Below are 23,271 nucleotides of genomic sequence, written 5' to 3' on the forward strand. Positions count from 1 at the left end.
ATAAATGACTTAAAGTCTGTTTCTGGCCTATACCACTGGGAAGTGCACTGGGAAACAGGAGTCAGCACGGAGGGAGCTGAGGGCTCCTTAAATTAGCTCAGTTCTCAGGAAGCCTGGTCTGAACCACAGCGGTGGATGCATGGGCAGTGTATGAGCCTGACCGTGCACACCCATTGACTCTGCATTTGTGAGTTCACCAATTGTGTGGTGAAGTCCATATGGATCCCAGCCTGGTGCTGGGAGGGGAATGCAGTTGTAATTTCTAACCTTCTGCCATCAAGTCCTCTGCCCATGTAGACAAGGCCCTTAGCGACATGGTTTAGTGGTGGCCTTGGCAGTGCTGGGGAACAGTTGAACTTGATGATCTTAAAGGTGTTTTCCAACCTGGTTGATTCCATGACTCTCCAGTGCTGTGCTGCACTGCTCTACCCCAGCATCTTTCCATGGAGTTATTTAGCAGATAGATTAGCATATAATCTGCATTCTCTCCCCTTTGGATAATAGTATGAACAGTATTTGTATGTTTTTAACGAGCCTGGTATTTATTAGGTGCCATGATCCTGCTAAGGTTTGATTTCTATTCCAGGCACAGAGAGTGTAACAGGGAGGGTCAGGTGAGCTGTAGGTTCCTCTTGGGAAGATAAATGTAAAATCAAGTTTGCTCTCAAAGGAAGATGATGTGTTGTCGGCTTGGTAAGACGTAGTTTCATGTCTCGAGGCTGTGTAAGTATGCACTCGTGGTGACGCTTTGATGGAGTGACACAGAGAACATTTTGTACGCTCTGGAAGATACAGACGTCTAAATTAGTTAATACAAGTGATGCCTTTTAGCTTCTTTCTCTGCCAACCAGAAGCTGTATTTAATAAAACCCCTTGAAGCTTAATATAAGTGTGTAAATGTGGGTTCTTCGTGGAAAATCCGACAGTTCCAGCTTGACTGTGGATCCAACAACTAATGTTAATTTGGATTTATACATACTACGTACTTCCCCTCTTATGGCATAAATAATAGTAGGTGGTGCAGCAGTCAGATCTTGAAAAATACATTCTAATGCTATACTTACTGATACAGCTCTTGTAACTGTTGTCTTCTACCAAAGTGGCTGTTCATTAACTCAGAAATGCATCTTTTCTCTTAAAGGTCAGCATAAAATCAAGTTCATCCCAGAAATGGTGGGACCTATCTTAGAAATGACGCTCATCCCTGAAACCGAGCTCCGGAAAGCTACAATCCCAATCTTCTTTGACATGATGCAGTGTGAATTCCATTCTACAAGAAGCTTCCAGATGGTAAGTAGTAAGCTACAGGTACCTAAAGTTTGTAAGAGAGATTCACTTGTTCTTTGACAAAACATAAGAATTAGTTATTGAATATAATTATGGATCTGCTTATTTTGTATAACTGTTGAATGGCCATAGAGGTGTCACTTGCTGGTTCTAAATTCTCCTGGAAGGAAGAATTTGCATAAAGAAGATGAAACCTTTTGTTATGATACAAAAGGAGAGCAAAGACAGATGTCTAAAATTGTCCCTGTGACTCAGAAAAGGAGCCTGCTTCTGAGTTAAATTGGACACAGAGGAAGCCTGATAATGTGGCAAAAGAAACTATAACCTGTAAGAGTGTCTCGTTTGTGGTGTCTTCTCAGTTTGATACTCTTTATGCTATACATGCACTGCAAAGGCTAAAATACTAACACAGCATTTTGATTCTGTTTTCTTTTAACATGCTGAGGGAAGGCCTTGGATAAGCACACACAATCTTACCCTGACAGCATCAACTTGTGAGGGGCAAGTGGAGTGAAAGAAACTTCCCTGGCATCATTCACTTGACCTTCTTTCCTTAGGGACTTTGCCTTACGGACGGAGTATAAGACTAGTTAGGCCAGGAAGTGTTATGCTATAAGCAATGTAGATCATTTACACTGTGGAATTTCTGTCAGTTCAGGATATCACCTTGTGAATATTACAATCAGGTTTGACGAGTCTTGTTTATTTTATTCCCTTTCTATTGGCAGTTTTCTTTCTTGGATGAAAAAATCTTCTCCTTTTCCATACTTTTTTTGTGAAGCATTATTCATAACCAGCTCTTAATAAATCTGTAGCCAGAGTAAATGAATATCTGCATGGGGAGACTTAAGCAAAGGAGATGGCATCAGCTTTATTGCTTTGATTTGTTTTGTGCTGGCTGGTGTGTAGAAAGGTTGTGAACTGTGTTTTGGATCCATCTAATTACTGCATCATCATTCCTTCTTATGTTTGGCTCTGATGCTAGTGTAAAGATTGAAATGCTCACTGGGATGCAATTTAAACAGTTTCCTGTCAGATGCTCTCTTTTGTTACTTGTCATTTTTTAGTTGTACAATTATATGGATCATGAAAAATCCGAGGGTAACTTTATAGCTAAATTTATGACCCTGTATTTTTCTTGACAGAAGGAAAGCAGCTTTGTGGGGAAGAGTTGGGTGATTTTAATAAATGAATGCCTTAAATATTTCACACACATTCTTTTTGTCTTTTGAGAAGAAAAATGCCTCATGCTTAAGTCAGAGATGTCTTCGATTGTAGGTACTCAGCAAGTATTTCTGATGTCAGTATAGCTTCTTTCTTTATGGACATAGCATTGATGTGACAGGAGCAGAGTAATAAACTGGGTTTCAGTGCCTTTGGAGCGAACAGTTAGGTCTGACAGGGAATAATCAATCTGTCCATTTATAGTTTTGCAGATAATGTAGTTGTGTAGTTTGCTGAGTAGCTCAGATTGATCTTTGGGCAATGAAGATACGGCTTGTAAAAAGCAGAGGATTACAGAGAAGTCTAGATTGGATGGGACCTCGGGAAGTCATCTCGTCCAAACTGGGCTTAAACTGGGGTATTTGGGGCCACGTGAAGCTCAGTAATGAATATTTCAAGTGAGGGAGGTTTCAGCACTTCTCTGGGTGACCTATTGCAATGTTTAAGTCTTTTCTTCTTAGATCCAGATGGAATTTCCCTGAATTGTCTTGTGCCTATTGCTGCTTGTGTTGTCACTGTGCACCCATGTAAACAGGGTAACTCCATCTCTTCTATAACTACCTGCTTTTCTCTGGGCTGAACAAACCCAGTTCTTTCACCCATTTTTCAGGCCAGGTTCTCCAACGCTCTGCTCGTGTTGGTGGCCCTCCATTAGAACATCCCCAATTTGTCAATGCCTCTCTTGAGCTGGGGGAACTGAAGTTGGGCGCATTATTCCAGCTATGGCTCAGCAATATGGCTGATGATCCTCTAGCTGTAGTCTACTTGGTGCAATCAAGGATGCATTTTGCCTCCAGTGAGGGGGCACACTGCTTCTTCATGCCTAGCTTGCTGTCCACCAGGTCCTTTCCATCGGAGCATCTTGTACTGCTGCTTGCAACTATGCTATTCCAGGTTCAGGACTTGAAGTTTCTCTTCCTTAAACACTACAGTTTCTTGTTGGCTGTCTTTCAGACTGTCAGGGTCATTAAACCATCACCCTTTGAGATCACTTTTTGCACCTATCCATCCAGTCCATGTACCAACTCATCAACAAGTATGCTTTGGGAGACTATCAAACCCATTGCTAAGATTGAGACAACCATAGCTCTTCATCCACTCAGCAGAGAGTTTCATCACAGGAGGCAATCAGGTTGGTCAGATACCATTTACCCTTGGTAAATCCATACTGGCTTTTCCCAGTAACCTTCTCATCCTTTGTGTACCAGGAAAGAGCTTCCATGAGGGCTTGCTCTATGGTTTCCTTGGGAACAGAAGTGGGTCTGCCTGGCCTGTGGTTTCTGGCTCTTTTTGTCTCTTTTATGTTTAAGTGATAGAAATAGATGTACAATAATTTGTGTAAGTATTAGCAGTAGCTAGGCAAGCTTTCATACTTAATGTGTCGGTGTAATGTACTGCATTATGTCGTCTACATGCAACTACCAATTATCATTGTCCAGCCTGGCTTTCAAAGAGAACTTCCAAATTGAATGGTTGGCTGCTGTTAAACTAAATCTGCCAGAAATCCAATTATCTAACCTTATTAGTCACATCAACAAGGGTTTAGATTGGCTCCACTTCTCCAGCAGATGTATAAAGCTCATGCTTTGTGGGGGAGGAAGTTGAATTTTCTGCAGAACTTCAGTGCTGTGATGGTTTGGGTAATAAACACACAGCTTTCCCTGTGGTGGTTTGAGTTTCAGGATGGGTTGGTTTGCCTTGTGAAACCAGTAACAGACAGAATGGGTTTTTTTTGTTCTTCCACTATCTATAGCCCTGTGCAAAACAAGAAGATAAATTCCTCTTGTTTTTACAGAACTAAATTAAAGGCCGACTGAATTAAAAGCTGGAGTAGCCTATTTTTGTCCTCTCCCCCTTAAGGTGCTTTGAAGCCTATATAAGGCTTCAAAGTAGCCTGTACCTCAAAGCATGAATCCAGTTCTAAAGTCAGTGTGGGACCAAAGCTTCCCTATAGAAAAAGATACCTCCTTCTCCACTCTGCTTTATTCCCTTTGCCTGGTTCACTAGTGAGCCCTCCAGATCAAAGGGAATATGTCAGAGCCCCAGGAGCGATGAAAGAGAATTGGTTTGATTGTTCCAGGCCTGGTCAGGTGAATGCAATGGATCCCATGGTGAGAGCAGGAGAGAAAGTTCATCATGAAACAATCATTCAGCTGAACTGAAGAATTCAGAGCATAAAAAGCCTCGACCTCCTGATTTCGCTGCCTGTTGCTCCCTGCTGTCACTTGGTCTGGCTCCATTTCCTATGAGCACTCCCGCTTGTTTGCCTACCCTAAACTTTCCACTTCCCTTTTGTGGACTTGTGTCATTGCTGTTGGGATGTTCTGCTCCTTTTGAGTTGAACCTCTCCGTAGAAAGGCGCCAGTGCAGAACTGGTACAAAGTGGAACGCGGAGGAAGCAGTGGGAGGTGTCGGGTAGGTTCTTCCTATCTCATGGCACTGCATCACAGGATGATCTCTTTTAGCTGCTCTGGTACATATTGTTAGAAGTAGTTTACTTGAAGAGCCAAAAACTCCTATTAACAAAATAAGGTAAGGGATTGAGTCAGAAACACTACTGCAGCCTGACATAATTACATCTCTCATCAAGAGGGAAGGAAGGATCCTTACCCTTCAAAGTAAAATCAGGGAGGTGTTCCCCCCGACTCTGCAGTAATGAGCAAGAAGAAATTAGAAGTCCCATATGTCTGGTTTTCAGGCTGAACTGCATTACTAAGAAGAATCATCGGTGTCTGGTGGTGTTAGCATCAGTGTATAAGCATGCAAGCTCCAGCATGTGTTCTCACCCTGGTAGAGTAAGGAGTTCTGTAAAAGTAATGATCTGAGGAAAGAGCCCCAAAAATGCAACAACACATCTGTCCTGCTTTCTGCAAACGGGAATGGCACTTAGCATAATGGAACCATAGCCAAAAAGATAGGAAAATGATATAGGAATGCATAAGCAATGAGTGCATAATGCAGAATCATATAGAAGTGCATAATAAATGAATGCATAATGCATATGAGACTAAAATAAAACTATGGGTGCAGCCAAAGTACCTCTGGCTAGTGTTCCCTTCTGAAGAGAATTAAATGAGTAAAGACAGAAGAAATGAATAGATCTTTTAAATTCATTTCTAACATTTAACAATAAATCTGGAGAGGGACTTTTACAGAGGAATGCAGGGACAGGACAAGGGGAATGGCTTGAACCTGCCAGAGGGGAGACTGAGATGAGCTCTGAGGCAGAAGCTGTTCCCTGTGAGGGTGCTGAGGCGCTGGCACAGGGTGCCCAGAGAAGCTGTGGCTGCCCTATCCCTGGCAGTGTTCAAGGGCAGGTTGGACACAGGGGCTTGGAGCAACCTGCTCTAGTGGAAGGTGTCCCTGCCCGTGGCAGGGGTTGGGACCAGAGTTGTAGAATCATAGAAGAGTTTGGGTTGGAAGGAACCTTCAAAGCTCATTTAGTCCAGACCCCTGCAATGAGCAGGGGCATCTTCAACTAGATCAGGTTGCCCAGAACCACATCCAGTCTGGCCTTGAATGTCTCCAGGGACGGAGCATTCCACCACTGCTCTGGGCAGCCTGTGCCAGTGTTTTATCACTGTCATGGTAAAAAAATCCTGGCTTTTTGGAGACTATCAGTGTTCCCACCTTATGCCACCTGAAGAGCAACAGGGTCAGGTAATGCAGTAATCCTAGAGATCTCCAGAATCACCTACTATTAAATGGCTGACAGAGCTGTTTGCCAACTGGAATGCTGTGGAAAACAGGAAAGGGAACAGATAAAACCTCTTGGGAATTACCACTAATTTTCACAGCAGCTTTTGAAGAAAGTTTTGTAGTATTGTGTGCTATTTCTGCATTAGGACTAATTTCTACTGGTGTTATCTGTCACTTGAATTTTATATGGCAAGTTCATTATTATCCCATATCAAAATAAATTTATAGCAGCTCGGAGGGTTGAAAGCCCTCCTCATCTATAGCTAGATTAAATTGTCAGTCAGTGCTGCAAATATACCCTCACCACACTTGAGGTAAAGCTAAACCCAAAAGCGATTAGTTGAGCTGACACTTGAAGATGCGGGACAGCTTACATTGATTTATTTTCTCTGGCTCGGAGATGGTAATGGGCAGATGAAGTGGTGGATATACTCTTTGCTCCAGTTCAATCACACATCCTGGAGACAAGCTGAGATCTTGATCAGCTGCAAGGAAAAGTTGATAATAATTTCCTGTAATCTTCCTAACATCACCCCTCGAGCTTTCACTGAAGGATATGAATCTAACTCGCTGATGGTGCCAGATACACCCCCTAAGCATTCACAACAAGGCTCAGCAAGTGTCACTGTAACATAAATATTGAGTACTTGGGGCTTCTTCACTTGGGAGGAAATTCCATCACAATAATTGCAGGCCTGCTTTCTCCTACTGTGTGCATTTAGAAAGAAAATTTAAGGATTCATCAACAGATGATAGATGAGGTGTCCCAGAGCCATTAGCTTAGAATCATAAAACCACAGGCTGGTTAGTGTTGGAAGGGATCTTAAAGCTCATCCAGCTCCAAACCCCTGCCACGGGCAGGGACACCTTCCACTGGAGCAGGTTGCTCCAAGCCCCTGTGTCCAACCTGGCCTTGAACACTGCCAGGGATGGGGCAGCCACAGCTTCTCTGGGCACCCTGTGCCAGCGCCTCAGCACCCTCACAGGGAAGAGCTTCTGCCTTATTTGCAACCTAAATCTGACCTGTTTCAGTTTGAACCCATCACCCCTTGTCCTGTTGCTACAGTCCCTGATGAAGGTCCCTCTCCAGCATCCTTGTAGCCCCCTTGAGACACTGGAAGCTGCTCTGAGGTCTCCACTCAGGTTCTCTTCTCCAGGCTGAACAGCCCCAACTTTCTCAGCCTGTCTTCATACGGGACGTGCTCAAGGCCCTGATCGTCCATGTGGCCTCCTCTGGACTTCTTATGTTGAGGACACCAGAACTGGACACAATACTCCAAGTGAGGTCTCACAAGAGCAGAGTAGAGGGGCAGGATCACCTCCTTTGACCTGCTGGTCACGCTTCTTTTGATACAGCCCAGGATACGGTTGGTTTCTGGGCTTAAGCACACACTGAAGCCTGCTCATGTCAAGCTTCTCATCAACCACCACCCCCAAGTCCTTCTCCTCAGGCTGCTTTGAATCTCTTCTCCGCCCAGCCTGTAGCTGTGCCTGGTATTGCCCTGACCCACATGTAGAACCTGGCACTTTGCATCGTTGAACATCATGAGGCTGGCATTGGCCACCTCTCAAGCGTGTCAAGGTCGGTCTGCATGGCAAAGCTTGTGCAACTCCAGGGCTCCCATCATGGACCATAGCCTTCAACTTGTGTTGTTGAAACATTCCTCTATAGAAAGACTGCAGGAGGAATTTTAACTATGTTAAATACTGTTTAGTCATCTGGCTTGCATGATCTACATCATACCAGTGCCTTGGGAAGTATCAAGAATGGTTGAAGAGCAAAGATATTCTTAGTAGGCCTTAAAACCCCAGAAATTCCACAAGTCTAGGTCTGGCCCAAGAAGGCCATTAGGGAGATGGCCCATCAAAGCCTAGATTTACAGGAATCTGAGTGAAATTGATACCAGGAAGATGCCGAAGATCCTCTATGACAAATGTAATTGCTCTTCTTTGTCTGAGTAATCTCTTGCTAAGAAACGTATCACCTAAAGGGCTCATGCTGGCAGCGAGTGTCATTTTTCACATTGCTATGGAAAGTCAATTTCTTTCTGCTCTCATTAGAGAACATGAATTTTGTGACTTCTCTGTTTCATCATTGTGTTGCTTCAGTGTTTTACTTGACACGTCCTTGTACTATGGGAACGTGCTTCAGCCTGTATTTGCTTCTTGGAGGAGGCGGATTGCATTATTCTTCCTTTTCTCATTTCCCTGTCAATTTCGGAATAATGGATTCTCTGTATTCAAAACCTTATTTCCCTTCACTTTTCATTCATGTCTTCACAAGGAAAGCCGTGAGGGAGTGGAGCAGGTTACCCAGAGAGGCTGCGCGATCACCCATCCATGGAGGTGTTCAGTACTGGGCTAAGCAAGTCACAGGTGATCTAGTGTTGGCAATAATCCTGCGTCACCTGGGAGGCTGGATGAAACGACCTTGGAGGTGTCCCACTCTGTTTCTATGATTCCACGGATCATTTGAGGAACAGAAGAACCTTTGAAACGGTTTAATCTGAGGTTTAGGGGTTCATCTTTTAAACAGTCACACACAATAATAAAAAGTGCTTTAAGAGGGAATATCTGTTGTTTGGGGAGTCGGTTGGGTTTATTGCTGTACACTTGGTACAATGTGTATTCAGGTTGCCTGACAGCTCATGGCTCAATTGACTTGTACATATTAGACTGGATCCTTAATTTGCTCTGAGTGGTGGGTGAGCAGGACTTTTTCTGCTGTTATTTGTCATGATAGCCTGTAGATGCTGAGCTCTGCCCAGAGATTTTGTTTCTCTGTTGGTAACACCATTCTGGTGGGCTGCCAGGTACTGTGTAAAAATAAACCTCCCAGCTCAAATGCAGAGGACAAACAGCCTGAGTTGCACATGGAGGTAAGGAGTGAGGAGAACATTACTGCAGTCAGTGCTCAGAAGAACATGGAAACTTGGAAAGGGAGACAAAAACAGCATCCTCGATCGACTGTGGACTTTAACATTACTGCTGTTGAGCCTAAGGTGTTCAGAGATTGAGTTGTCCCAGCAAAGAAGAGAAAAGTCACAAGCAAATCCTTCATGCCAATGTGTATTTCTTCCTAAAAAGGACTTTTTCTTAGGAAAGCAAGAACTTCTTTAAGTCCATGGCCAGGATTCAGCTTGGCTGTGGGCTTCCACAGAAAAGGACCTGCCAGGAGAGCAGGCGGGTGCCTCCAGCTGTGGGGGTGGCCCAGATGCTTCTCCTCACCCTTCCTTGCTGCAGGGTTTTCTCTTGTTCTGACCAGGTTTACCTCACCCCACACACGCAGCAGTGGTTGCAAGAGAAGGGGATTGTGGCAGAACTAAGGGCATGTCTGTTTCTATAGTGGTCTAGTGGAGGGTGTCCCTGCCTGTGGCAGAGGGTTGGAACTGGATGAGCTTTAAGGTCCCTTCCAACACAAACCATTCAATGATTCTATGATTTGATAGAGGCCTTATGATAACCTCTTACCTGAGGTGGAACTGTGTAGACAGGGCCTAAAATACAACATACGTTGGCAGAAAGAGATCGGCGGTGGTCATGACTACTGTGCCTCCTCATAGTGATGTGAATTAAGGTGGTGAAAATCACTTTCTTGCTGTCAGAGTTTCATCATGACATAAGTCTGTTGGTGAGGGTGATCTCACACTCCTTGCTGAAATAAAAGTGCCAGCAAAACGTCACAGCGTGGGCTAGAAAATACCCACTTTCTCTTCCTAGCTAAACCAGTGCTGGCTGGAGGTAACAGCTTCTCTTCCTCAGCTCCCCCATGGGGGTGGCCATGTAGAAAATCACAGAATCACAGAATCCCAGACTGGTTTGGGTTGGAAGGGACCTTACAGCTCCTCCAGCTCCAACCCCTGCCACGGACAGGGACACCTTCCACTAGAGCAGGTTGCTCCAAGCCCCTGTGTCCAACCTGGCCTTGAACACTGCCAGGGATGGGGCAGCCACAGCTTCTCTGGGCACCCCGTGCCAGCGCCTCAGCACCCTCACAGGGAAGAGCTTCTGCCTCAGATCTAACCTGAACTTCCCCTGTTTCAGTTTAAACCCATCACCCCTTTTCCTATCGCTACAGTCCCTGATGAAGGTCCCTCTCCAGCATCCAAAGCCTCGTCCCCTGTTGTCCCCTGCCCCTTGGTTGATGTGCTGAGCAGTGATGCCATGGCTGGGGCAGCAGCACCAGTGGGTGGCCATGCACAGCATCTGGTGGAGGCTCAGCCCGCAGCTGTGTTCAGCCCCTCTGCACTGGTGTCTGGGATGCTCTGGGGCAGTCACCCCATGTCCTCAGTGCCTGTTGGCTGATGGGCTGGCAGAGCTCTCTGCAAGGTTATTTCTTCTTGGTACATAGATTTTGATGTTTTGCTTTTCAGCGTAAATATCAGCTACATCTTTAGCACATGATCTCTACTGCAGCGCCCTTCGAGGGTGTCCTTGCGGACTCCTTGCTGCTGTTCCTGGGGAAAAAAAAGGTCTACTTTTGCTTATGGACTTTGAGCAAAAGCCTGGCTTCTGCAGGCAGAGAGAGCCCCTCCGCTGATGGGGCAGTGCTGGCTGGCTGTAACGGAGGTTATCACTAAAGCAGCCCTCCAGTACCTAGAGAGACCAACAAGAAAGCTGGAGACAGGCTTCTGGTAAGGGCCTGTAGGGACAGGACAAGAGGGAATGGCTCGAACCTGCCAGAGGGGAGACTGAGATGAGCTCTGGGGCAGAAGCTCTTCCCTGTGAGGGTGCTGAGGCGCTGGCACAGGGTGCCCAGAGAAGCTGTGGCTGCCCCATCCCTGGCAGTGTTCAAGGCCAGGTTGGACACAGAGCTTGGAGCAACCTGCTCTAGTGGAAGGTGTCCCTGCCCGGGGCAGGGGTTGGAGCTGGAGGAGCTTTAAGGTCCCTTCAGCACAAACCAGTCTGGGATTCTATGATTCTGTTATTTTGATCAGTGGAAGTAATGAGAAATGCCATGTTACTGGTGCGTGGTGGGAGCTGAAGTGTAGCACTGGGAAGGAAAGCTCACAGCTCAGAGGTGCGGGACCAGGGAGCCAAGTGCTTCTGGAAGTGCATTCTGTGTCTGGAAGTCTGTCAAGCTGCAGACAGTCCATTCTTCTTTCATTGGTACGTTATATGCTGTTAATATTAACCGCAGATGCGAAGTACATCTCTTGACATTTACAAAATGTTAGTACTCTTTGTTCTCATTCAGGTGGCCCTTTACTTCTCCTCGGAATAGTAGGGGACTGCTACAGCAAGTGACAGTGAAAGACATGCAGACAACTGTTCTGTCAGTAATCTCCCGCTGACTGATGGGCTCCTGTTCCCCTGCCACAGGCTCCATTCTAACCCAGGCTCTTCTGCTGGGGTCTCTTGACAATAGCTTGGGGATGTCTGTGCTTATTTAATGAAGAATTAGCAATTAGCTGACTGGACAGATTCGTTCCATAGCAGCAGATCTAGAGGCAGCCTTCCTCCTCTAGCAGTTTGCATTCATTCCTATCCTGGACCCTAGGGAGAAGAGCAGCAGGTAAAAGCCTCTGAAATCATTAAAAATCCATTGAGTTAATCTGATTTGCATTTAAAATACATCCTAATGCCCACTTCAGTTTTCATTCCCCTGGGAAGTGGTGGATTTCCCAACGCTGGACACTGTTAAGGTTCAGCTGGACAGGGTGTTAGGCCATCTACTCTAGGTCGTGTTTTTGCCAAAAGAGGTTGGACCAGATGATCCTTGAGGTCCCTTCAAACCTGGGATTCTATGACTCTACTGTTGCCCAAATAAAAGTATTACTCTTAAGTTGTTTGAAACAACTTCTTTCCCCTCTGCAGTGACTCATTAACAGGTTTATCGAGTTGTGTGCTACTGTGAGTCAGTATCTGTATGCTAAAAAGGGATGGTAGTGATGCCAAGAGTGAGGGTTGAGTTGAGGGTGCTGAGGTGCTGGCACAGGGTGCCCAGAGAAGCTGTGGCTGCCCCATCCCTGGCAGTGTTCAAGGCCAGGTTGGACACAGGGGCTTGGAGCAACCTGCTCTAGTGGAAGGTGTCCCTGCCCGTGGCAGGGGTTGGAGCTGGAGGAGCTTTAAGCTCCCTTCCTACCCAATCCATTCTGGGATACTACGATTCTATGCTGGGCCATGCATGCACTTGAGTTATCCAGCCGTAGGTGTTACGTATCCTCTCTCATAGAGCCTTCAACATTCCTGTATTTAACTTTTGCTGCCATTATTGCAGAGGACATTCTGTGCCTGGCTTTGAGTCTTCCTTTTCCCTGCTCTCACTCTTGTCATTAACCTCCTTACTTAGTTTTTCATAATGCAAATATTTACACATCATTTAACAACATGACCAATGATTTCTTCAACAAAAACGTCCTTGTAGGGCAGGACATCAGCGTGGATGCTCTAATACCAGCGACTGCAAACTCCTAAAGTCAATCAGGCTTTAAAATAGTGGCTGAACATCTCACCGAGATACCCAACCAATCTGTGAACCACCGAGCCTCCAGTAATGAAGTGAAAGATTTGCCATCTGATTATTTACGCTTGCTTTGTTTAATTGTAGTTTGAAAATGAGATCATCACGAAACTGGATCATGAAGTGGAAGGAGGCCGAGGAGATGAGCAGTACAAAGTGTTATTTGACAAAATGTAAGTGTGGAGCAGCGGCGAGATTTATGTCACAGTAAAGGCAGGAGCGAGAGAGCAATTAGTCTACAATGAACTTTGTAGCCCAGAAAGAATTAGAACCTGTTAATGATGCACAGTTTTTAAGACTGCTCCTGAGTCAAAGGGGTTTTTTCTACATGTGGTTAACAAGGCGAATGGAATTGGTTTTTCAGCCTCTTGGAGCACTGCAGAAAACACAAATACCTTGCTAAGAGTGGGGAAACCTTTGTGAAACTTGTGGTGCGCTTAATGGAGAGGTTGTTGGACTACAGGACCATAATGCATGATGAGAACAAGGAGAATCGCATGAGCTGTACTGTCAACGTGCTGGTAAGCAAAGAGAAATGACTGTTGCATCCTTCATTTTACACCTTTAACACAAGACTTGCGTTAAACAAGAGTATGTGTTGGGAGTCTCGTGGAAGTTTGAAGTACTTTCAGGTTTCTTTCCTTTTTTAATGGGGGTGAATGTAGGTAAAGATGGATTATTACTTCTTTAATTGATTCTAAGGGTAGATTTAAGAAGTGTTTCAGGGTCTGACCTTGAGAGCTGTTCATTGACATTTACAGTTGATGTATGAACAGCTTCATGCAGGAAACCATTTTGACATACAGAACGTTGGAGTAATACGCAGTTTACTACCGAAATCTTCATGCATTTTCAATTCCATTTGGATTATGCTTATTGCTCAGCTTTCATAGTCAAGTTTTTTGAGGACATTTGAGTGTCACTATTTCATTCACAGCAGAAAAAGCTGGGGTTGTTTTCCTTACTGATGTGAAATTTCCTCCTCTAAGCTCTAGAAGTTCTGGAGTATCTACTCTATACTACAAACCTTTGTCCATTTAGGCTAGAGTTGGAAGCAGTGGAGTTGTCCCCATAGCACTCACATCATGCTCCTCAGTGGATGCATTAGAGTATAAGATTTTACTAACACAAAATCAGTACATACGGGAAAATAGGAAAATACATTTTAGAGACCCCTAAATATAGTAGTAGCTGGATTTGATTTTTCCAGTAGGACTCAGTATCAAATTGTTAGGCACTAAGTATTCAGAGCTTTCATCTCTGTATCATTACTAAAGCTTTTATGTAGCTTAAATATGTGGGACACAGACAGTGTTTATGGTTTATGTGCTATGGCTGATGGATTTTGTTCAGGCTGGTCTGGAAAGAGCAGAGTAAACAGTTTGTAGCTTTAGTACTTGCGTGTAATGCAGATGTCCTCAGCTTGTGTAGTGCAACCGTTGTGCTGCACTGTTGTGTAAGCTGTAAGTTAAATGGTGCCCATTAGGATGGGAGAGAAGATAGAGACATCAAATCAGATATTGGGAGTTTAGTTTGTTTTTCTTCTCTGTCCACAAAAGAATATTTAGGAAATGGGAAAAGAGGAGGGACCTGGAGAGTTGTCACCAGTTGTTGATCTAGTAAGTGCCATTAATTTACCTGCAGAGAAGTCATAGCATCCTCCCAAGCAGAATTGGAGTTAGAAAAGCTGCCAGTTCCAGCAAGGAAATAAAAAATCACATGCACCATATGCTTTAAAACATGACAACAATTTATAAACCTGGACAATTTCCTTGGGAAGGTGGATTTATTTCTCCTTCCCTTCATCATAATACTCCTCCAAGTAATCCTCACCACCCCAAGCGCAGGGGGACCGATGGCACACTTGGGGGTTGGTTTTGTTTGCTCTGAGTGTCTGTAACAGCATCTCCTGATGCTGATTTTTGTCATCTGAATTTTTCAAGTGTTTGTAGATGATAAATACTGTGGGTGACTTACTGCTGCCAAGTTAAATCACCATGAGACAGCCACACATTGAAGTCTGCAGGAAATGCAGGAAAGCATCTCAGGGCAGAACTTCCCTTCGCTTTCAGTAGGCGTGATTTAAAACTGGAGCTTGATTTTAAAGTCCCATTTGGCCTCCAGGGCCAACTGAGCCTTTTCATCATTCTCCAGGCACCTGAAGTGAAATTTATGCCTTTGCGAAAATGCAACCCAAGTCTGATGCTCGGCACAATTCCCACCTGAGGTCTCACAGAGTTATTAATTGGGAAAGCAGAGGCTTTCACGGGATTAAGTTTGCCTGTATTGACTAGTTCAGAGGTTTTAATATGCATTTAAGCCAGTGCTAATGTTAAAAAGTAAAATACAAGCTGTCTCATTCCCTCAGCTGCTTATTCTGACTGCTGACAATCCTGGTAAAAGCAAACATGAGCAGATCATAGAATCATGGAATGGTTTGGGTTTGAAGGTCATCCAGTTCCAACTCCCTGCCACAAGCAGGGTCATCTTCCACTAGAGCAGGTTGCTCCAAGCCCCTGTGTCCAACCTGGCCTTGAACAATGGGGAAGATCTAAGGAAGGATCTTGCTGAAAGCTCAGGCTCTTCCCCTTTGGTTACTTCTCATCCCCACCAGTTCCTCGCCCCATTGGCTGCAGAGCCACACGCATGTGGGCCAGCACAGCATAAAGGGGATCTGGGAACCTGTCCCCAGAGATGGGGCAGGGGCAGAGACTGCTTCTGGAGGAGAGGGAACTGTGGGAAGTGTAACATCAGCCTGCTGCCAGAGACTCTTCCCATTTTGGTTGATTTCGTGTCACTACTTGAGCTGCATCAGAAGGGCAGAGCAGCTGGCAGCAATATTGGGATAAAATTCAATAACATTATTGATCCACCTAGCTCAGAAGTCTCCTCTCCTTTAAAAAAGCAATCAAAACACAAGATAAACCAGCAGAAATTGTTCATGTGGTTTGGTTTGTCTTTGGAGTTGAAGTCAAAATCAGGGAGCGGTTATGTCAACTAAAATGGTGTGTCCAAGGAATAATAAATACATCCTTTCCAACTGTGGAACATAGATTCTATCATTTTTCAGTACTTTTTGAAGGGAGCAGTTTTGTATTGAGGTTTTGCATCTATTAGAAGGGCTTTGGACAAGGGCCTGTAGGGACAGGACAAGGGGAATGGCTTTAACCTGCCAGAGGGGAGAGTGAGATGAGCTCTGAGGCAGAAGCTCTTCCCTGGGAGGGTGCTGAGGCGCTGGCACAGGGTGCCCAGAGAAGCTGTGGCTGCCCCATCCCTGGCAGTGTTCAAGGGCAGGTTGGACACAGGGGCTTGGAGCAACCTGCTCTAGTGGAAGGTGTCCCTGCCCGGGGCAGGGGTTGGAACTGGATGAGGTCCTTTCCAACTCAAGCCATTCCATGGTTCTGTGATTAATGGCTACTCAGACTGGTTTCAATTCACATTGGAATGAACTTTAATTTGGCAAAGAATTCAGAAGTGAACTTGAAGTCAGTGAAGAAATTTCTTTGTATTTTGTTTTCTTAGATATATTTTAACTTTTGAAGGCAAACTTTAAACTAGATTCAGAAATGCCTTTAATATCTCTCCCAATTTACCATATCTTGCATTTCCAATATTTGTCGTGTTAACTAGTTTATCTCAAGACCGGAGGCATTCAGACATTTCTGAAGAAAGTGATGATAGTAAGTGACATATGAAACCAGATAAATAACACTAATCCAACTTTTTATTTCCAAAGAAACTATTAGAATTCAAGGGCAGATGATGTATTGCTCAAGTAAGGTTTGGAGTTTTAAATCCATAGAACAACTGTTGCTTAAAAATGATGGGTTTATATATTGCAAAGTTTCAAGTGCAAATGGTTGATGATGTGTGACTTGCAGATGCCAGAAGCACATTTCTAGCAGTAAAATTCTTCCAAATTCTTAACCTTTGCAATGAGACATAAGCCCTAATATGGTACATCATGAAACATCACAGCATTCGGCTTTATGCGTTAAATAACTTGTGTTCTAGCACTGGAGGCAAATTTCATTTTGCAGTTTTGAGGTCGATGTTCCACCGTTATGAATTTTTAATTCAGAGCATGTTCTGTGTACATCCCAGGCTGTGAAATCAAAGGCTTTGTAACAAAATGATGTTGTTTTTCAGAACTTCTACAAGGAGATCGAGAGAGAAGAAATGTACATCAGGTTTGTAATCACGACCGGTGACAAACTCTGCTTGCCTTTCTGTAGTGTAACGGGAGGAAACTAAGCTCATGTTAAGCAGTCGGCTGGGGGAAAAGAGGTTAAAAACCATACCTTGAACCTCAGAACTTACCTGAAAAACAGTGAGCATGAGAAATTAGAGTCATGACATATATTTTGTCCCCCTTCTCCTTCAGTTATATTATGATGAACACTGAGGTCCTCAGGAGTATTTTCACATGAAGCAACTAAGTAAGCCCAAAGTAAGCTGAGTAGGAAAATAAGTTTTCCTCCTGGTGAGGTCCAAAATACATGTCTTGGGGTGAAAAGGGCTATTAGATAATAGTATGACTGATGCCTATTTGAAATGTAAAGCTTTTAGGAGCCTTTCAAAATCTGTCTTCCCACAAAGTAAAAATGGTAATAGATTTTTGTGCTTCTTGTAAACCTCAGGGTTCCTGGTCCCCTATTTACTTTGGCTTAAAATTGGCTGGACCGTTGTGCTAAAATGATGAAGCTTGTGTTTTTAGCGCCCTTTTAGGTATCTAAATATTATTCATGAGTTCATTCTCAGGTGCTTGTTACCTTGTTGGAAGAATTTTCACTTGTGAGTTTGTTTCCTGTTGCCTGAATTGTTTTAGTACTTTATTAGTCTGCAAAAAGAAGGTAAAATCTAGCAAAAGGCAGGATTTGCAACTGTGGACAAACACGTAGATATGGAGCTGGTGGGCTGCCCTGTTCAGCATCTCTGTAAAGACAAATTACCTCTCACTGGCAACCCCCCACCCAAATTGTCTCCTATTTCTATTAACAGACTTACAATGTATCATAATAAATATCCAAGTTATGTATTTTCATGGGCTTTTCAAAGCAGTTTTAATAGTTTCTGAACTTTCACTAATAAAACCCAAAAACCAAATGAAGAGAATCCCCTTCCAGAGATGTGATGTTATTGAAGGGAAGAAGAAAGGCTTATATCTGTCTCCCTGGCTGAACAATTGGAATTATAGCTCCAGCAAAAACCTGTATTTGATACATTAATCATCACGAGTCATTTATATGCGTTGGAAAAAGACACAGTGGAAATGCAGGTGGTCCTAAAGCTTGTCTGCGCACAGAAATAGGAGCCTTAACCAATTCCACATGCATTTAGTTGTTTGGAAATAGAGTTGAACCATTGTAATCTCCAAACTAAGTTATTTAGTAACATTTAAGAACCAAGGTTTTTTTAAGAACTATTGTTTTTATTACTTGCAGGTATTTGTACAAGCTGTGTGACCTGCACAAAGAGTGTGATAACTACACAGAAGCTGCCTACACGCTACTTCTGCATGCAAAGCTTCTCAAGGTAAACACCAAAATCCATCACAAGCTTTGAAAGTCGTGTCAGCAGTAACCCATAGTGGTATTATTTGTCACCCTTAGAACATCTGCGCTTTAAACTGATTAACAACTGTGTGCTGTGTCAGAGCATGTTTTACTCATCTGCATAGAATCCTAGAATGGTTTGGGTTGGAAAGGACCTTAAAGCTCACCCAGCTCCAACCCCTGCCCCGGGCAGGGACACCTTCCACTAGAGCAGGTTGCTCCAAGCCCCTGTGTCCATCCTGGCCTTGAACACTGCCAGGGATGGGGCAGCCACAGCTTCTCTGGGCACCCTATGCCAGCGCCTCAGCACCCTCACAGGGAAGGATATAGGCACTTCTTTGGTAATGAACTTTTCTGTGCTAAGACACGTGTCAAAGAGGTGAAGATGTGAGGAGATGGCTCTGACACCTTCAGTCACACGGACCGGTGCAGTTGGTTGCCTGTGGGTACAAGTTCGAGTGAGTAACTCGCTGAGTCCATGGCGATCAAGATCTCACTTCTTCCCAGAAGGGACATAAAACAGAACTGCCAAATTGTGCAGTGCTTGCTCATCACACTTCACATGAATGAACCTTTTAGACAAGATAAAGCGTTCATTCCCTGCCACAGGTGCTGCGTTGCCTGCAAAAATGATGGAATGAACCATGCCTCAAAATGTCAAACTTTTACCTGTTACGACTTGATCTTGTTAGTCAATATGCTTTATGAGACACTAAATTACAGTTTAGCCAGTTTTGTTTTTCTTAAAGAATGTTTTCTGAGACCAGATGAGTATGTTAATATACTCCTTTAATTTACTGAAAAGAGATATCCAGTTTTCTTCTCTTACAGTAGAAATCTATAGAAGATGACAAATGTAAGGATGATATTTGTCAGAGGTTTCATCTTTAAGTATATGTTAGTTCAGAAATATAATTATTTTATAGTTTGGAATTATTTTATTCTAAAAGTGTATCAATCTCTCTCATACACTATCCTATTACTACCAGTAGTTAGTGGATGGAGGAGTTGAGTATTGCTTGAGCAGCAATACTGATGTGTGTGTAACTTTAAGCACTTGAGTTTTCTGTCAAACCTTGAGGACAGGATTTTCAATGACATTCCTCATTGGCATATGTTTCATTACACCAGTTTTAATGGGATCACATTTAGGTCAGGACTGAGAGTTTTCCATAATTTCACCTTTAAATGTGCAAGAAGGCTGGCTCTGTGGAGAGGGAGCCACCATCTCTCTCTCCAGATTACTGCAAGCTGTTCAAGTGCACTCAAAAAACAGACTCGAGTTGTATTTTCATCCCATTTAGTCAAAATTAAGATGTTCAAAACTAAACAGAAAATAGTAGCTCTTAGTATGTTGAAAAAGATGCAATCACATTGCAGACTCCAGGAAGTTTGTGTTGCTCAGAAGCACGGCTTGGTGGTACAAAGTTGTCCAAGTTGTCTCTTTAGCCAAACGCAAACATTTTGGCCAAATGAAGAAGTACTTGAGCAAGATTTATTAAGATACAGGAGGTAAAACTGGATGATGTTAGTTTTCATGCTTATTTTCATTCACATGGTCAGCTGAACCTGTAATACCCCTTGTCCTTGAGCAGTCTTACCAAATTGTTGGTATGTCAACATATGAGACTTAAATCAGAGCAGGATGTGACCTTGCCTAATTTCAGTTCAGTTGGAAAACATTCTCATTTTTGGCAGTAAAACTGAAAATGGAAAACCCTTCTTTTGCTGGCTTTCCTATAGTTATCTTACTAAAGGAAAGCTATGGATTTTCCACACAGATACACTATGCGAAGAGTATTCAGCCTGCAGCACAACCTGATTTGCAAGAGACTCAGATCCTGAGATCTGAGACAGGGCCTTGAGCAACCTGTCTAGTGGAAAGTGTCCCTGCCCTTGGCAGGAGGTTTCCTGCCAACGTCCTTTCCCACCCAAACCATTCTCTGATTCTATGATGCAACAGTAATTCTGTGAATAAATCTGTGAATTGCTGATCTCTGCATGATCTTTTCTTCTGTTCCTGGCGTGACAGCGTTTTATTTGAGCAGGCAGACCTCCTCCTTTAGTAACTTTGATTTTCAGAGAAGAAAGTGAACAGTTCTTTTGTTAATTTATGTTTTTGAACTCAGTTTCTGAAGGCAGCAAGTCCTGTTGGAGCACCTGTCCCTCTTTTTCAATCTAGGAGAAGTGTCATTTGATTTAATGGAGGTTTGTGATATGATTTGATTTGATAGAGGTTGGTGAGTCTAAAAGGTACTAATTTCCTGCTAGAATCATGGAAATAGTTATGGAAGGGTCGGCTTTAGTATTAGTGTCCTGTCTGGGGAAAACTCCAGTATTGTTTCACCCCCAGGGATATATTAATGGGAGGAGAGAAGGGAGATGAAGAAGAGGTGATAGGAATGCTGGAGTGCTGAGGTTTCCATTGAATCCATCCCTTACTGGACACCAGAATATGCATGTGCAAGGAAGAAGGATGTAGGGAATTGCTTGGTCCTATCAGGTCCACAAGGAAATTAATTTCTGTGCCTTGCTCCTCATCTATTAGGCATTTGCTGGAAGAGGAAGAGCTGCTAAGACAAGTTGTATAAAGTTAGTTGTGCTTTTCTGTGCCTCCAAACGTTCCCTATGATTTTTAGCCATTTATTTTCTGTTCTGCAGTGCTTTTCCATTCATATGGATGTATCTTTGCTTTGGGGCCTCTCTCAACATAAACCTGAAAATGTTCATTGTGCTTCCACCAGGTTGTACCCATCAGCAGGCCAAGGTTGGTCTCCTCAAACTCACTGAGGAGAGGAAACTACCTCATGAAGCTTCCCTCCAGCTGATACATGCAATTAACCTCCGATTAGAGCATTCAAATACATGGCCTTTGTGCCCAAGGAATCAAAGTACACAACTGCAGAAAAAATCTTTGTTAGAGCATTAACTGTGGTACCAGTACTTTAACCAAAAAGTGTTTGTTTTATTTAGCCTCATTTTACTGACATATTTCATAACTTTTGATTTGCCTTCCCTTTTCCCCTTTCTTGTATGATTTAGTGGTCAGAAGAAGCATGTGCAGCACATCTTACCCAGCGGGATGGATACCAAGCTGCTACTCAAGGACAGTTGAAAGATCAACTCTATCAAGAAATTATCCATTACTTTGACAAGGGCAAGGTAAAAAGGGAAGAAAAATGCCTAAATACCTTTCATTGCTTTTCTCTTTAAGTTGAATAGTAAACATAGTTTGCATCCAGTGACCTTCAGGGAGCTTTAAACTTGTTGTAAGCTATTTGGAGTGCTTTATGTAAACGGTCCACCAGCTAGCACTTAAAGTAATGATACTAAAAAAAAGAGGAAAGAGAAATCAATGGTACATTTATAACTGCTGTGTTAAGGGGAAATAGATGTGCATATGATGCCACGGAGAAAATAAGAAAGTGATGCATGTAGTTTGGGGGACTTAGGTTTTCTGGCAATTACAACAGCTAAAGCAATCCTTCAGCTACTCTTGTTTTTCCTGTTGTACACAAAATGATTCCCTCAGAGGATGGATGTCTGTGGTTCATGTTATAAGAAGGTGGAAATATTCTCAGATGAATTGCAATTGCATCTTTTATTGCACAATGAGTCTGCATTGGGCATTGCATGGTGGGAAGGGGAGTGTGCTGGTGTTACTTGTCACCAGAGGTGAAGAGTTTAACGTGGTAGACAGGGACGTATCAGCGTTTGAGTATTTTGTGCACAAAAGTATTAAAATCAGAAGCAGAAATCTCTTTGTCAGAGTATTTCAGAGACACAAACTTGGGTTTTCTAAAGCAATCTTTGTTGCATAAATGTCTTGCAAATAGAAATGTCATTTTCGGGCAGAACTCGAATATTTTCCATCCAGCTCGTGTTTTCCAAGTCAGTTTTAAGCAGAGTCAGATTAGTATTTTGATAGAAACACTGCCTAAAAGGTCAACTTTTACACCTTATCTCAATGGAATATTTAGAAGTTGTTAATAAAAGATGCCAAATAAATGCAGGGGCTCGTGTAGGTGCCTTGGTGCTTGTGCAGTGGCTACCATTGGATTCCACTTCACGCTCCTGCTGCCCGGCAAGCTTTTACTAACCCTTTAACAGCAGGAAAGGAGAACCTCGATAGAGGTCAGAGCTGATTTGAAAGCACATTTTAACATCGCATTCCTCTCTGGAAGGGAGAAGCCAGAAGTCACATGGTTTTATTTTGTTGGTTTACGTCTTTATGGCTTCCCAGTTAGTCTTTTATGATGCTCGTATACAGGTGGTGGGAATTGTTCTTCTGAGCACTGGGGCCAATGCGTTTTAGCTGTAAATTAGAAGCTGCAGCATCCTTTTGAGCTGTACTGGAACAACCTGGCTTAAAGCTGTAGCCACCCTGTTTCTGCTGATAGAGCTAATGAGCTGTTTATATAAACAGCAGGCAAAATACCTGCTGCTTACTTTCCAGCCTGTGCCACATTACCCAGCACGGCCTCCACGCCTGAGAGACCCGCGTTAGGCTGAATAAGCAGTCTTCAGTCTTTCAGGTTTTACAGCTAGAAATAAGGCTGTGCCTGCTTTCAAAGGAAATAGCTCTGGAAATGCTGTGTTTTCCCTTATAGGTAGATTATACAACTGAATATTCATGATTCTACAAACTTATGGTGAACAATGATATTGAAGGGACCACTATGATTACTAATTCCTATTCCTTTCATAAGTCATATCATTCCTGCATGATTCTGTGTGTGTGTGTGAGGAGATGATTCATTTTCAAAGCACTATTTCCTAGTTACAGATCTTTCTCCTCTCATTTTCTGGCCACTCCAAGTGGGTGATAACTTTTTGCATTGTTCAATGAAAAGGAAAAACAATATCAATATTCACTGAGAATATGAGCATCTAACATCAATTTTCAGATGTTGGGAAGCTCAAAGTTGAGGTTTCCACAGTAGAATTAAGCTAATCCTCTCATTTGGGATGTTCTGACATTAGGTTAAACCAACTTCTTATGTTTACCTATGTAGTTCGCAAATGCAATCCAACAGCTACTAT

The 23,271-nt window shown here is 43.3% G+C and overlaps 1 protein-coding gene across 1 annotated transcript in view; it reads left to right on the top strand.

Moving 5' to 3' along the window:
• Positions 1-1,141: 1,141 nt before the first annotated feature.
• Positions 1,142-23,271, top strand: part of LOC104411792 (dedicator of cytokinesis protein 1) — a gene marked incomplete at its 5' end in the record, with an annotated part of 78,296 nt that continues 56,166 nt past the window's right edge. The window contains 6 exons of the mRNA XM_010022310.1: positions 1,142-1,290; positions 12,761-12,846; positions 13,038-13,194; positions 16,823-16,863; positions 18,118-18,208; positions 21,271-21,390. Coding sequence (XP_010020612.1) covers positions 1,142-1,290; positions 12,761-12,846; positions 13,038-13,194; positions 16,823-16,863; positions 18,118-18,208; positions 21,271-21,390 — 644 coding nt within the window. The remainder of the gene's footprint in view (positions 1,291-12,760; positions 12,847-13,037; positions 13,195-16,822; positions 16,864-18,117; positions 18,209-21,270; positions 21,391-23,271) is intronic.

Source organism: Nestor notabilis, unplaced genomic scaffold (assembly GCF_000696875.1).
Source record: "Nestor notabilis isolate BGI_N333 unplaced genomic scaffold, ASM69687v1 scaffold6139, whole genome shotgun sequence".
Taxonomy (NCBI): Eukaryota; Metazoa; Chordata; class Aves; order Psittaciformes; family Psittacidae; genus Nestor; species Nestor notabilis.